This window comes from Halichoerus grypus, chromosome 9 (assembly GCF_964656455.1).
Source record: "Halichoerus grypus chromosome 9, mHalGry1.hap1.1, whole genome shotgun sequence".
Classification (NCBI taxonomy): Eukaryota; Metazoa; Chordata; class Mammalia; order Carnivora; family Phocidae; genus Halichoerus; species Halichoerus grypus.
Window position 1 is genome coordinate 50984357 of NC_135720.1, and position 12395 is coordinate 50996751.

At 39.7% G+C, this 12395-nt stretch overlaps 1 protein-coding gene across 1 annotated transcript in view; it reads left to right on the forward strand.

Annotated features, from left to right (window-relative positions):
• AK9 (adenylate kinase 9) overlaps positions 1 to 12395 on the forward strand; it is a 133318-nt gene extending 120923 nt beyond the window's left edge. Inside the window, exons 33-40 of the mRNA XM_078055862.1 lie at positions 1684 to 1830; positions 1935 to 2155; positions 6097 to 6293; positions 7356 to 7525; positions 7746 to 7844; positions 9917 to 10019; positions 11169 to 11283; positions 11697 to 12395. Of these exons, the coding sequence (XP_077911988.1) occupies positions 1684 to 1830; positions 1935 to 2155; positions 6097 to 6293; positions 7356 to 7525; positions 7746 to 7844; positions 9917 to 10019; positions 11169 to 11283; positions 11697 to 11899 (1255 nt within the window). The 3' untranslated portion in view covers positions 11900 to 12395. The remainder of the gene's footprint in view (positions 1 to 1683; positions 1831 to 1934; positions 2156 to 6096; positions 6294 to 7355; positions 7526 to 7745; positions 7845 to 9916; positions 10020 to 11168; positions 11284 to 11696) is intronic.

The window sequence follows — 12395 nt, forward strand, 5'->3', positions numbered from 1 at the left end:
GACTTCCAACGTCTAGTAGACCTTCTCACTGCTCCATGGAATGATGAAGGAGTGGCCCTCCCCTGTTCCCTAGAAGGTATTGGTCTAATGGAGATAGTCTCTCACTGGCCCAGCTCCCTGCACATGTAGCAGTGCCCCTCCCTTAGTGCTACACTTGGACCTGAGGGCCCCATGCTTGAGCTTTCCCTTCAGTTTACAATCCTCTGCCCTACCATTACTCACCCAATGCAGCCACTGGTCATACCCAGTTGTAAAAGCCAGTGCAACCTAATGCCCTGCTCTTGAGCCCAGGTCACTGACCTAGAATCCCACTAATCTATTCAAGGTTGTATTACATTAAGAGGCTTTTAGCCCTTCCCTGCTACTGGTCCTTAAGTCTTTGGACAGTTCTCCTAATTTCAGTTATGAAGAGCAGATTCTGGGGTGTCAGATTTTTCCCCCAGAGGAGGCCCTGGGACTTACACAAATTGAGTTACCTCTTCCCTGGCATTCAGCTTTGCACACAAGGGATCTCTGTGAGACAACCTTGAATCAAAAGGGGTTTATTTCACCTTAATACCAGGACAGTGACTGGCCAATCACCCTGAATTTTTCTAAACTTGAGGGCCACTCAAGCGACCCTTCACAAGCAAAGAAATTGAGCTACTCTTTATTTTGAAAACCCCAAAACACAACCGTGGCACTCCCATAACGTTGCCTATTAGGTTTGCCTGGCTGCATTAATTTACAATCCTCTCTGCCATGGAACTTAGAACTAGTGCCTAGAGACTTGGCTGGAGAGCACTGAGTAAGGGGATCCTGTGACTTTCTCTAAACCAGCCCTTCCTGATGACCATCAGCCAGCAGGCCCGGCTTGCTCCCTCCTCAGAGGGAGTTTCCTGACTTCGGGGGCCACTCCTCTCGGAATGTGTGGATACCCTTTATTCCTCCTCTCAGTTTGATAGTTATACTCTCATTATCACAGACTGGGACTAATGTAAATTCTCTGTCATTTCTGCTCAGAAGCATGATGGGTCCTGATGGAATGATTCTCTCCCAGATATCACAGGGCTCCTCTCACCAACTCCCCATCTCTCCTCCCACCGCCACCCCCCAGCCTTCCCATAGAACTTTACTATAAAAGCAAGCTTAGAGCACAATTGTTTTCCCATATTTGTTTAATCCCTTACTAAGATACTATTCATTGTGCCAGGACCTATTCTAGTTGTTTTACATACCGGATCTCTAAGTCTTTAAGACAACTCTCAGGGTTAAGTATCATTTCCCCTATTTTACTGAAAACTGAGACTCAGAGAGGTCAAGCTAGGTCTCAAATCTGTGTCTGTCTGCCTCTGAAGCCTGTATTCTTTCCACTATTTCATGCTTAGAATAAAAGCACCGGTTGAATAACACAATGTTCAAGGTATAATGCATGTTACCTCTTGAGTTCTGCCAAAGCCTAGCTCTATGATGCTAAGTGTATGAATTCAGAGCTGTGTCTGTGTGTATGCTGCCCTACATCTGGCTCTTGGGCTGACTGAGGTTAAAAATATAGAGATAAAGAGGGCAAAGTGCAAAGATAAGTCAAGTTATAAAAGAAAGAGCAAGAGGCTATTCCTAAAGAGACAGACTGGTTCTAGAAGACAGGAAGGAAGATAGGAGAGAAAAGAAATCTGGAATTATTTTCATGTTTCTCCTTGTTAGTGTTGTCATCGATGGCTACCCTGTAACTAAATATCAAGTGAGTCTCTTGGAAGCTAGGTCAATCATCCCCATGGTCATCTTTGAGTTGGATGTGCCTTCCAAGGAGATTTTCAAAAGATTGTTCCTGGAAAAAAAAAAGGAACAAAGGTAACGTATGTGATGAAAGCTACGACAAAGGAATGAACTTTAATCATCCAGGAAAAAAAGTATATTTTTAACAACTTTTTCCATTCATTCTGTTTCTCTATTAGTTTGCCTTATCCACTGCACAATAGCACACAGATTACAGCTGTCAAAAACTCAAAATACCATAAAAATATTGATGAGATTAGGAAATATTATCAAGAACAGCATCAGAACTGGTATGTGATTGATGGATTTCACAGCAAATGGTGGGTGTGGAATAAAGTCATTAAGAAAGTTCAAATGGTGAATAAATATATGCAGATATACCTGGAAAGGATAAAAGCAGGTAAGAAAACATTAAATTGTTAAAATAGAATAAAATGTTAATTGAAAGTCTACATATGCCTGATTCATGTTACCATAATTCATTCAATCTGAACATTTGTTCCCACAATCTTAATCAGTCTTTTAAGTATATGGTACTACCCAATTATTGTGGGCAAGTATATTGTTCTCATAAATGACTGCCACTACTCAAGCTTTCATTTATTGAATTCCTATGTGAACCTAGCACATAAAAATAATGCATAGCCTCTCACTAGGAGAGTTTATAGTGTTTGGAATGCCATGTAAGAAGCTAAATTTCAAGAATGCTAGTTATATGAGAGTAGTGGTCTATGGGATGACACTTAGCAAAATTTAGTTTATGAATCTAGAATTAAAGATATTTTTGGTATTTATATTCATTATGGTATTACATAAGTGCTGAATCTATAAAAAATTAAACTTGAGCATAAAATGTCTTTTAATATATATATTTGGAATCCATGAAAGAAAATGTTTGATTATATATTCCTATAAGTTTCTTGACTTTTATCTAAAAATACATAAAATAGAAGGAAAGTGATCTATATCTGATATCTCTAAAAAGAGTGATGACTCTAAAGAATTGAGCTATAGGGGTCTCACAGACATCTGATTAGTGACTTTGTTTAACTATGGGACTACAGAGAAAATATAATGAGGTATGAGAACAATGTGACTAATAGAATCTTACACAAGGCAGTGAGGATTCTGCATCATTAAATCTTGATTAGCTTCATTATTTGGGCATAACCAGTATCTCTGGTTCCTGTTTGTCTGCAGACTGGGAATTTATTTTCACCTGAGGATTACAAGGCATGATGAGTACAAGGGAAGAAAGAATTGGGCTTTTAGAAACCTACTCGCAATAAGTTTTGGAAAGCATCGCACTTGTAAAAGACTCCACGGCAGACTTTGAAAGCAAAACTTGTGTCTCTTTCATCTTTCTGTTACCCTATTTCACCCTCCCTACACCTTAGATTCAGTTCCCTGGAAACAGACTCAAGTTTAAACAAGATTAAAACTTGTCTGCAGAAGCTTTATCAGAAAGTATTCTCAGGATTCGAGTTGCCAGATTTAGCAACCAAAAATATAGGATGCCCAGTTAAATTTCAATTTCAGATAAATAACAAGTTTTTAGTGTAAGTATGTCCCAAACATTGCATGGGATATACTTATACTAAAAACTCTTCATTGTTAATCTGAAATTTAAACTCACTGGGCTTCCTGTATGTTAATCAGGAGATACAGCTGTGGGAAGTGAGGACAACAGAATTGGACAGAGGGAGAAACTGACCTGCCATGTGGTGGAAACGAAAGCCTCAGCAGATCCGATAGGGAAGCCCTGGAGCTAGGATGGACCTTCAGAATTTCCCAATTGAGGGGAGGAGCCAGGCTCTATATCCCTCCATTGGCCTGCCATTGACCACAGGTCACTCTGGGAGGGGGTTAACCTGTGACAGATGGGCAATTCCCAGTGCACCTGTGACCCATCAGCACTGATACTCCCAGCATCTGAGGGATGGCTGCATCAGCCCTGAAGAGGAATGTGGATGAGGTGCCACGGTATCCATTTCATTATTCCATATATACTTGCCTCTGCCTTGAATAGTTTAATCTTATTGAAATTGACCTTATTGATCTTCTGCTTCAACTTCCACGTAATAATCTAACCTGTACTTGATTGTTTAAATTTAGTTTTGACTTTTTTTTTTTTTTTTCATTCCACATTTCCTTGTATGCTATACAATGATCCTCTCCTATCAGGGGGCCAAAGTTTACTCTGACTGATGAGATGGAGCAAGGTCAGGGCTAGAAGATTAAAGAGATTCCTCCTCATTCTGCCACATTCCAGATTAAGATATATGGGCATTGCCAGATGTCATCAAGAATATAGAAGAAGAGATATTTGAGTATCTTTTAGGACTTGGAGTCATGTGATTCTAAATTACCCTGTCACTAAACCTGTCAGGATTTGTGAGGTTCAGCATATCTGAGCTAAAGAGCAGCTAGGATTGTAATACTGTGGTACCATATAGTATAATATTATAGCACTATATAATACTATATACTTCAATAATAAAACATATTATTATACCATAGTACTGTACATTATAACACTTTAGAATAATATTATGGCACTATAGTATTATAGTGTAATGTTCTTTGTAGGGAAGGAATATTAGGGCTTCTTAGCTTTTTCATCTGTGTCATAAACAACAGATGGAATAGCATATTAGTTTATGCTGCATAACATATTATTTCAAAACTTAGCAGCATAAATAACACACACACAAACACACAATTTCTATGGGTCAGGAATCCAGTCACAGTTTAACTGGATTCTCTGCTTTAGAAACTCTCACAATCCTAATCAAGGTATTGTCTAGGATTATTGTCTCATCTGAAGGCCCAACTGGGAAAGAATCTACTACCACACTCATTCATGTATTGTTGACAAGATTTCGTTCCTTGAGGGTTGTTGGATTGAGGGCCTCAGTTTCTTGCTAGCTGTTGGCCACAGACCACTTCCAGTTCCTTCCCTTATAGTCCTTTCCAACATGGCACCTTTGTTTTATCAAGTGAACAAGCTGAGAAGGCAAGAAAGAGTGCCAAAAAGAAGTCACAGTCTTTCATAATTGTTTTAGTTTCCTAAGCCTGCTGTGAGAAAGTACCACAAACTGGGTGGCTTAAACAACAGAAATTGATTCTCTCACAGTTCTGGAGGCTAGAAGCTCAAAATCAAGGTGTTACCAAGGCCATATTCTCTCTGAAGGCTCTAGGGGAGAATCTGTTCCATGTCTTTCTCTTAGCTTCCAGTGTTGCCATCAATCCTCTCCATTCTTTGGCTTGTAGACCATTGCCCCAATCCTAAGGATCAATTTTATATGTATACTTTGTCACATAACAAGCTATGATTTATGATTCATAAATTTTATAGTTAATTTAAGACCTTCCTAGGCATAATGATAATTTTTAAAAGGCAAAACTTCTCACTAATGAAAGGGACCATTAACAAAATATACTAAGGGTCAAAATTTACTCATTGTAACTAAGATGTATGAAAAAATTTTTTCATTTTCTATAATATGTCTTATTTCTTTGCAATCCCCATTCCAGTGCAGTACTGGGGAGAAAACTCTCAAACCTGTTCACTGAAGGACTTTGGGCTCTTCCTTTTTAAAATAGACTCTCTGGGGTAAACTTAGTCACTTTTGGAAAAACATTTCTTCCCTTCTCTTGTGTGCCATCTGGGTACAGTAACATCATGTCAAAAACTATTTGCACTTTTTGAAATCTACCCCATAGAAAAATTAAAAATATGTAGCAAATTTATATGTGTGTGTCTAAGTGGCTATGCAGACATGCATATATATATATATATATATATATATATATATAGAGTGATGACACATATATATGGTTTATAACAGATATATAATTTATAATAGATAAGAATTAAAAACAACCAAAACATTCATCAACAGATAAATGGCTAAGTAAACTATATGCATATTTATACAATGGAATACTATGCATCAGTTAAAAAGAACTAGGTAAATCATATAAACAGATATGGAAAGATGTCAAAGACCATAAATAACTGATAAAAGCAAGTTGCAGAATAATGTTTACAGCATAGTGGCATAAGCATGCTATGTGCAAAAAATAAATGTGTATATGCAAGTGTATAGGAAAAAGTCTGAAAAAGATACAAATCAACGGTGATTACTCTTAGGAGGGATGTTGAATTGAGAGGATGAAGGTGTGAAGAGAAACTTTTACTTTTTACCCTGTTGTTTGGAATTTTACAATGTATATGCATTTGTATCATGTGTGTATAATTGAAATCATTTTAATTTCTAAAATCACTGTTTTCTATGAAAAAAAATATAATAATAATAGTTAATCTGTTACTAATAGGAAAAGCTGCCTGCATAGACAAGTTATGTATCACACCTCAAGAACTGATTTCTCGCCTGGGCGAATTTGGACAGTTCTGCCCTATCAGTCTGGCAGAATCACATCAACTAGTTGATTGCTCTATAACTGACTCATTGGAATTTGCAGCAGAGTTCAGAGGGCACTATTATAAAATGAGTTCTCAGGAAAATCTGAATGTAAGTTTGTTCCTAAATCCACGTATTTACTAGGGAAAGAAAATGCCTGTCTCAGAATTCATCAAATAGGAAGGCATGGGTACAGCTGGGAACACCCAGGAACCTGGGGACCAGGAGCCCCATTGTTGGAACCTATGACATTAGGACCAATGAGGCAACCTGAGGCCAGTCTTGAGACTGCACCCCAAGATATATTTTGGCATACAGTGGAGGTTCAGGGTCAGTGATGGGCCCTCAGCTTAACAGGTAGGGAAACCCAGTGGCGATTCCTACCAATGGAGGGGATGCTGAGCATCAGGACTCAGCCCACAGCTGGGCATCCAGGGGGTTAAGCTCCCACAGTGCAGAAGGGAAGTCACAGTCGTAGAAATGAAGAAAGATCTCACCTATGTCTCTCCTGTGCTTTAAAATGTTTTCATCAATAGGGTTCCCTGTATATCTGTATACTGTATTTCTGTTTAATGCAGCAGAATACAAATCTGTTCTAATATTATATCTATAATTTGTGAAGATAAAGGTTCATAGTTGAAAACTAATCAGATGCCTCTGAACATTTTACTTTCCTCTAAAGAGGTAGAATTTTCTTATCACTTTATTAAGGTGACATTTATTTCTTCCTGCATATATAAATGGCAGTCACAGAATTTTAAAACTGGAAGTGACACTAGAGATCATGCATCTGGTCTGCCCCCTCCATTTTACAGAGTGTTAACTAAAGCTAGAGAGTTAACTCCCCTGCCAAATAGCACCCAACTAGTTCATTATACTGCAGTGCCGGAAGACAGGTCAGCAAGTGATGTGCACTCCCCTGTGTCTGGCATATAGCACGAGCTCAATAAATATGTTCTGTGTGAATTAGTGAGGGAGTGAGTGAACAGTGAGAGAGATCAGGAGAGAGACCTTGGATGTCATCACTTGGGGAAAGAGTTACTGCAAAGCAAAGAGTAGCTCTCAGCTGGGTTGCTGCTGAAAATGGAGAAAAGCAGGAGAGCCCCCATGGGTTTTTGACTGGCAGAGTACTCCTGTTTTAAATGGTTTTATTGCTGTAATCATTTCCTGTAGAAATTTTTGGAGAACCCAGAATTGTATGTGCCCCCGTTAGCACCTCATCCACTACCATCTGCCGACATGATCCCCAAAAGGCTGACACTGTCAGAGCTGAAGAGCCGATTCCCCAAGTGCGCGGAGCTGCAGGGCTACTGTCCAGTGACCTATCAGGATGGAAACCACAGGCAGGTCCTCACCCTCGGGGGAGGTTAGGGTGGTATCTCTACTCAGAATAGGCAGTTCCTATAACAATCTTAACATTTGGGTTAAAAGGTCACTATTATTTAACTGGAAAATGTTTTATCTCTTCCTTGAGTTGCATAGGTAGAAAAGGAAACATTTTTGACATTTTATTTATACAGTACTGCATATTAATTATACAATCTTTTTTTTCTTGTCTTTCAGATATGAGGCCCTTGTACCTGGTAACATTAAATTTGCTTTAGAATATCGTGATCGTATATATATTTGTGAGACTAGAGAAAAACTCGAGAAATTTTTGAGGTGAGACCATTCACTAAGTTACCAATATTGAATATCTTCTATGTTCATTGCACCATGCTGGTGTGTGTGTGTACATGCATAAATATATTTGTGTGTATAGACATACTTACGCATACATACATGCATATACACATATATACATACATGTATGATGATGACTAAGAACTTGTTCATGCTGTCCCAAAGCCTGAGGCTCTGAGGTACGTTAGACTTTACATACCTGTTAACAACAGAATGTGATGGCATTTAGGGTGGGGAAATGCCAGGAGTTCTGGTAATGTGTAGCCCCAAAGTCTGGCTGAGTTGTCTGTTGGGGTAAGGCCTGAATGAGGAGTGGGAGTTGGGTAGATGAAGGGAAAGAGGGACAGGTTCCAAGCAGAGAGACCTACAAACAAACCTGGCCCAGGGGAATCACAGAACTGCAAGAAAGTCAGCATGGCTGGACATGATGAAGAGAAAAGGAAAGGATTGAGAGGTGAGGCTGGAGATGGTGAGCAGGGCCAGAGGGTGAAGTTCAGATAAAATCACCCTAAATTATTTGAACTTGACCCAAAAGGCAGTATGAATATATTAACTGGTTTTGCGTATTATATTCAAATTCGCTTCGGAGAGAGACCATCACTGGAGTGTTGATAATGGATTGGAGGCAGGAATACCAGTGCTAAGGCTGTTAGAATGATCTTGTCCAAAATAATACAGCATGTTTGAGGTCACCCATGAAGACTGGTGTGAGAAAAGCAGTGGGCTTAGGACCACACCCTGAGAAACACCAACACACAAATGTGGGGAAAAGAGCTTGCAAGGAGAATGATAAAGAAGAACCTACAGAGAAGTGAAGGAGAGCCAGGTCGAGGAGGCTCTGGGGAGGAGGGAAGAGAGAAAGTGTCCGGGAGCTGGGTGGGGGTGGGGGGTTGGCCAACAAGTTTAAATGCAGTTTAGAGGTCAAGCAAGAGAAGAGCTAAAAAGTGTGTCAGATTTCAGTTATAACGGGTCATCAGTGATCCTGGCAAGAATGATTTCAGTAGAGTGGGGGGCGTGGAAGGTAACTACAGCGTGCCACACTCTAGATGCGAGGTGAGGAAATGAAGACACCAGAGGTGACACACACAGAGGTTACCTACAGCAGCAGAGGGGGTGAAGCACCTGCGGGAAGCAGGCTGGGTGTGAGAGCGCAGGGTACGGTGGGGTCCGCTGCGGACCCGGCCAACAGGCAGGCCCCAGGTAAGGAGAGCCGCGGCTACTTATCTACTGCCAGACGTTTCTGTTTCACAAGTTGGAAACCAGATTTCTTTTTCTTTTTAAACCAAATTGGTCTGTTTTTGTTTTTGTTTTTCTAATGTTCATGACTGATTTAAATTTCTAAAAATACCGTGTGGATCAGATCGGATGGAATTTGTGCGGTAGTTTGTGACCTCTACTAAAGCTCACGGTTTGAAGAAGTTTAAAAAGAAAAGACACCAGTTGCTATAAATGATTTAGGATGGAAGGAGTGAAGGTTGTTTTTCTTTTTCCTTTTTTTTTCAATGAGGAAGATAGGAGCACATTTAAATGCAGATGAATGGGGATGATCCAATAAAGAAGGAAATGCCAAAGTGGAGAGAGAAAAATCACTCTAGAGAGGCTGGTGGGAGCGGGGGATCTAAAGTCTGAGGAGAGGGCGGAGAGGGCGGAGGCCGCTCTGACGGGGAGGTAAGCTCCCCACGGAAAGAGGAAGTGTGTGCAGCTCTGCTTGCCGTGAGCGGTTGAGGAAGTGCCCTTGGAACGGCTTCTGTCTATATAACACAGCATCCGTGTCGAGGGTTCCTTGGGAGTCAGGAGGATGAGAACAAAGTTTGCTATCGTTGCTGTGAAAAACAAGAAAAGTGAGCAAAGTGAGCAGCACTGGGGGCCAGGCAAAGTTGCAGGTCACAGATCTCTAGCAGTCCCCATCTTCTCACTTGTCACATTCTCTCCAGTAGAGAAAATCAGCGTGGTGAACTTTATCTCTTAGTTGTCTCTTACGCATCCACATTCCTGTGTATTCACAGTGAGTGTATTTGTGAGCATCCATCTGATGATCTTTATGTCCTCAGGTTGCCAGAGAAATACTGGAGCCAGAAGCTTCCGTACAAACTGCCCCCGTTGAAGGAGGCCATCCATCTCACGAGTCTTCCTTTGCCTGGATATCTGGAACAGGTTCAGTTACATGATTGTCTGTGTACATACATTAGTAGAGTACAACGATCTCTTTTTTAACAATAATTTTTATTTTGGTAACACTGAAATTCAAGGCAGAGTTTTCTGATTTTAAGCTGCAAATCCACTCTGAACCTATTTTGGTTTTGGATGGCTGGGAAAATAAGAAGTGAGAAGAACCCCTGCTTCTCTAGCTAATTTCCAAATATCTGCAATAAAGTGAAGAGAGAGCAGATTGTCGTGAAATTGTTTACATTTGACTTGTGGTTAGATTTCTTATTTTGAATGTCAGGGTCTGTAAAACTTTTTAAATTTGAAAGGTGCAGATTCAGTCTCCGAGAGGTTTATTCACTGCTCAAAAGTGTCCAGTTGCAATACCACCACAACTGAACTGGCGAAGTCATATTTTCCCCAAATCTAGGGGCAAATGCCCCCAAATGCTACTCAAGTCACATCTTATCATCTAAATATAACTCTTTTTAAACAAAATAAAACTTACCAGTAATCAACCACTATTTTAAAAGCTCTTTTAAATTTTTCTATAAAATTAATGCCTAGGGCACAATTTCATACCTTTCTCAGAAATTCTTAACCACTTCATTTTTTTCAACTTGCCTAGATGGTGAGCCTTCAGTCTGGTTTAATATCAAAAGGTAAGATGAGGCTCACCCAGAGAGGAGTAGTCTCATAAAGGCCACGTTTCATCAGGAGGGCCTCACCTCTTCTTTGCCCACACAGGGTTCCAGAATCTTTGCTGCGGTGACTGACAACTGTGGTCTCTGGAATTCCTTGCCAGGTGGTCAAGGGTCCTGACAGCAGAGGCAGTCTGGCCAGTTCTGGCAATGGAAGTAGAAAATGGGCCAAGACAACTCAAAGCCCAGGGACCCCTTCTTTTGTCTTTAATATTTTATGGAAAATGTCAAACATAAAAATAGAAAGGATTGTGTAATGAGGCCCATGTATCTATCAGCCACCTGACGTTCAGCCAATTTGTAATTTTCAATCTTCCTAATCAAAAGTACTTTGTGTTCCTTTCTATGTTCATTAAGTGGTCATTTAACCACCTATAGGCCCCATCCCCAACACCAAAGAATAGCCTCTTTATCTATTTGCCACTGAGAAATGTGCTCTACATTGTCCCCCCTGCAGGGTATCGCAACTTCACTAATTAAAGCAATGAATGCAGCAGGATGCTTAAAGCCCAAATTCCCGTTTTTAAGTATAAAGAGATCTGCACTACTATATATAGCATTTCACCTAAAAGGTATGTCTTCTTTAATGATATGCTACTCAGAACTAATTTAACATCATTTGTAGTATACGTGATAAATGTATAGGATTGTTGAGCTGAGTCGGCTGCTTGCATTGGTAGCACTGCAAATATTTTAATGAAATATCATTGTTGATAGCAAATATTTTAATGAAAATAACAAATTTGAGTTTCTAGTAAAGCAAGGACTACGAATTACGATCGGGTCTCAATAATCCATGCCATAGAGAAAGGTGAATAGAGGCAGTTATGATCTAAAATGGAATAATCCCCAAATCTTACTTGGGATTTGGATATCTTCTCAGTTATAGCTGTGCAACTCTTTCACACACATAGTTCTCTTTCTTTTTAATTTAATGATTCACTAACCTAACAGAAAACATTCAGTTCTGTGACATTTTCTACAGCCTTCAATCCCAAAAGTTCTGAATATACAAGAAGGAAGTACAAGAAGAAGTTGGAGCAATTTATGGAGAGATGTGAACTCATCACATACCTGGGTGCCAAGATGACCAGAAAATACAAGGAACCTCAGTTTAGAGCCATTGACTTTGATCATAAATTACAGACCTTTCTCTCTCTTAGAAATATAGACCCAGTTAATGGCTAGTTTGCTTGGGCAACTGCAACCAGGACGTCAAGAGTTATATGAAAGGGATAGAAGGAAATAGGTTGAAAATCTGGCCCTGTCTGCTGTACTTTTTCCCTTCTGAGTGATACACCGTGGCTGCCAGCCATCAAATGGACTCAAAGCTCTACTGGCCCAGAAAGGGTGCTCTTCTGGAAGCCTACATCTTGACATAATTTAAAAATGTATTGCTCTTTGCATCATGATTTGCATTCAAACATTCATGCTTTAACGACATAGTTATTCCATTTAGAATATTTAGGTAACTTATTTTACTTAATCTATTGTTCAATTTCCTTTTTAACATTTTTAGCCTCTGTTAAAGAAAATTACTCAGTAAATGTTAGAAAGCTTCAAGAAACAAAATTAACATTGATATAAATAAAATAGAAACATTGGTTACACTTTCAACGTAAGGAGTTGTTTGTAAACTTCATGAACCTGAGACACTTTATCATTTTCCCAACAAAATAAATGC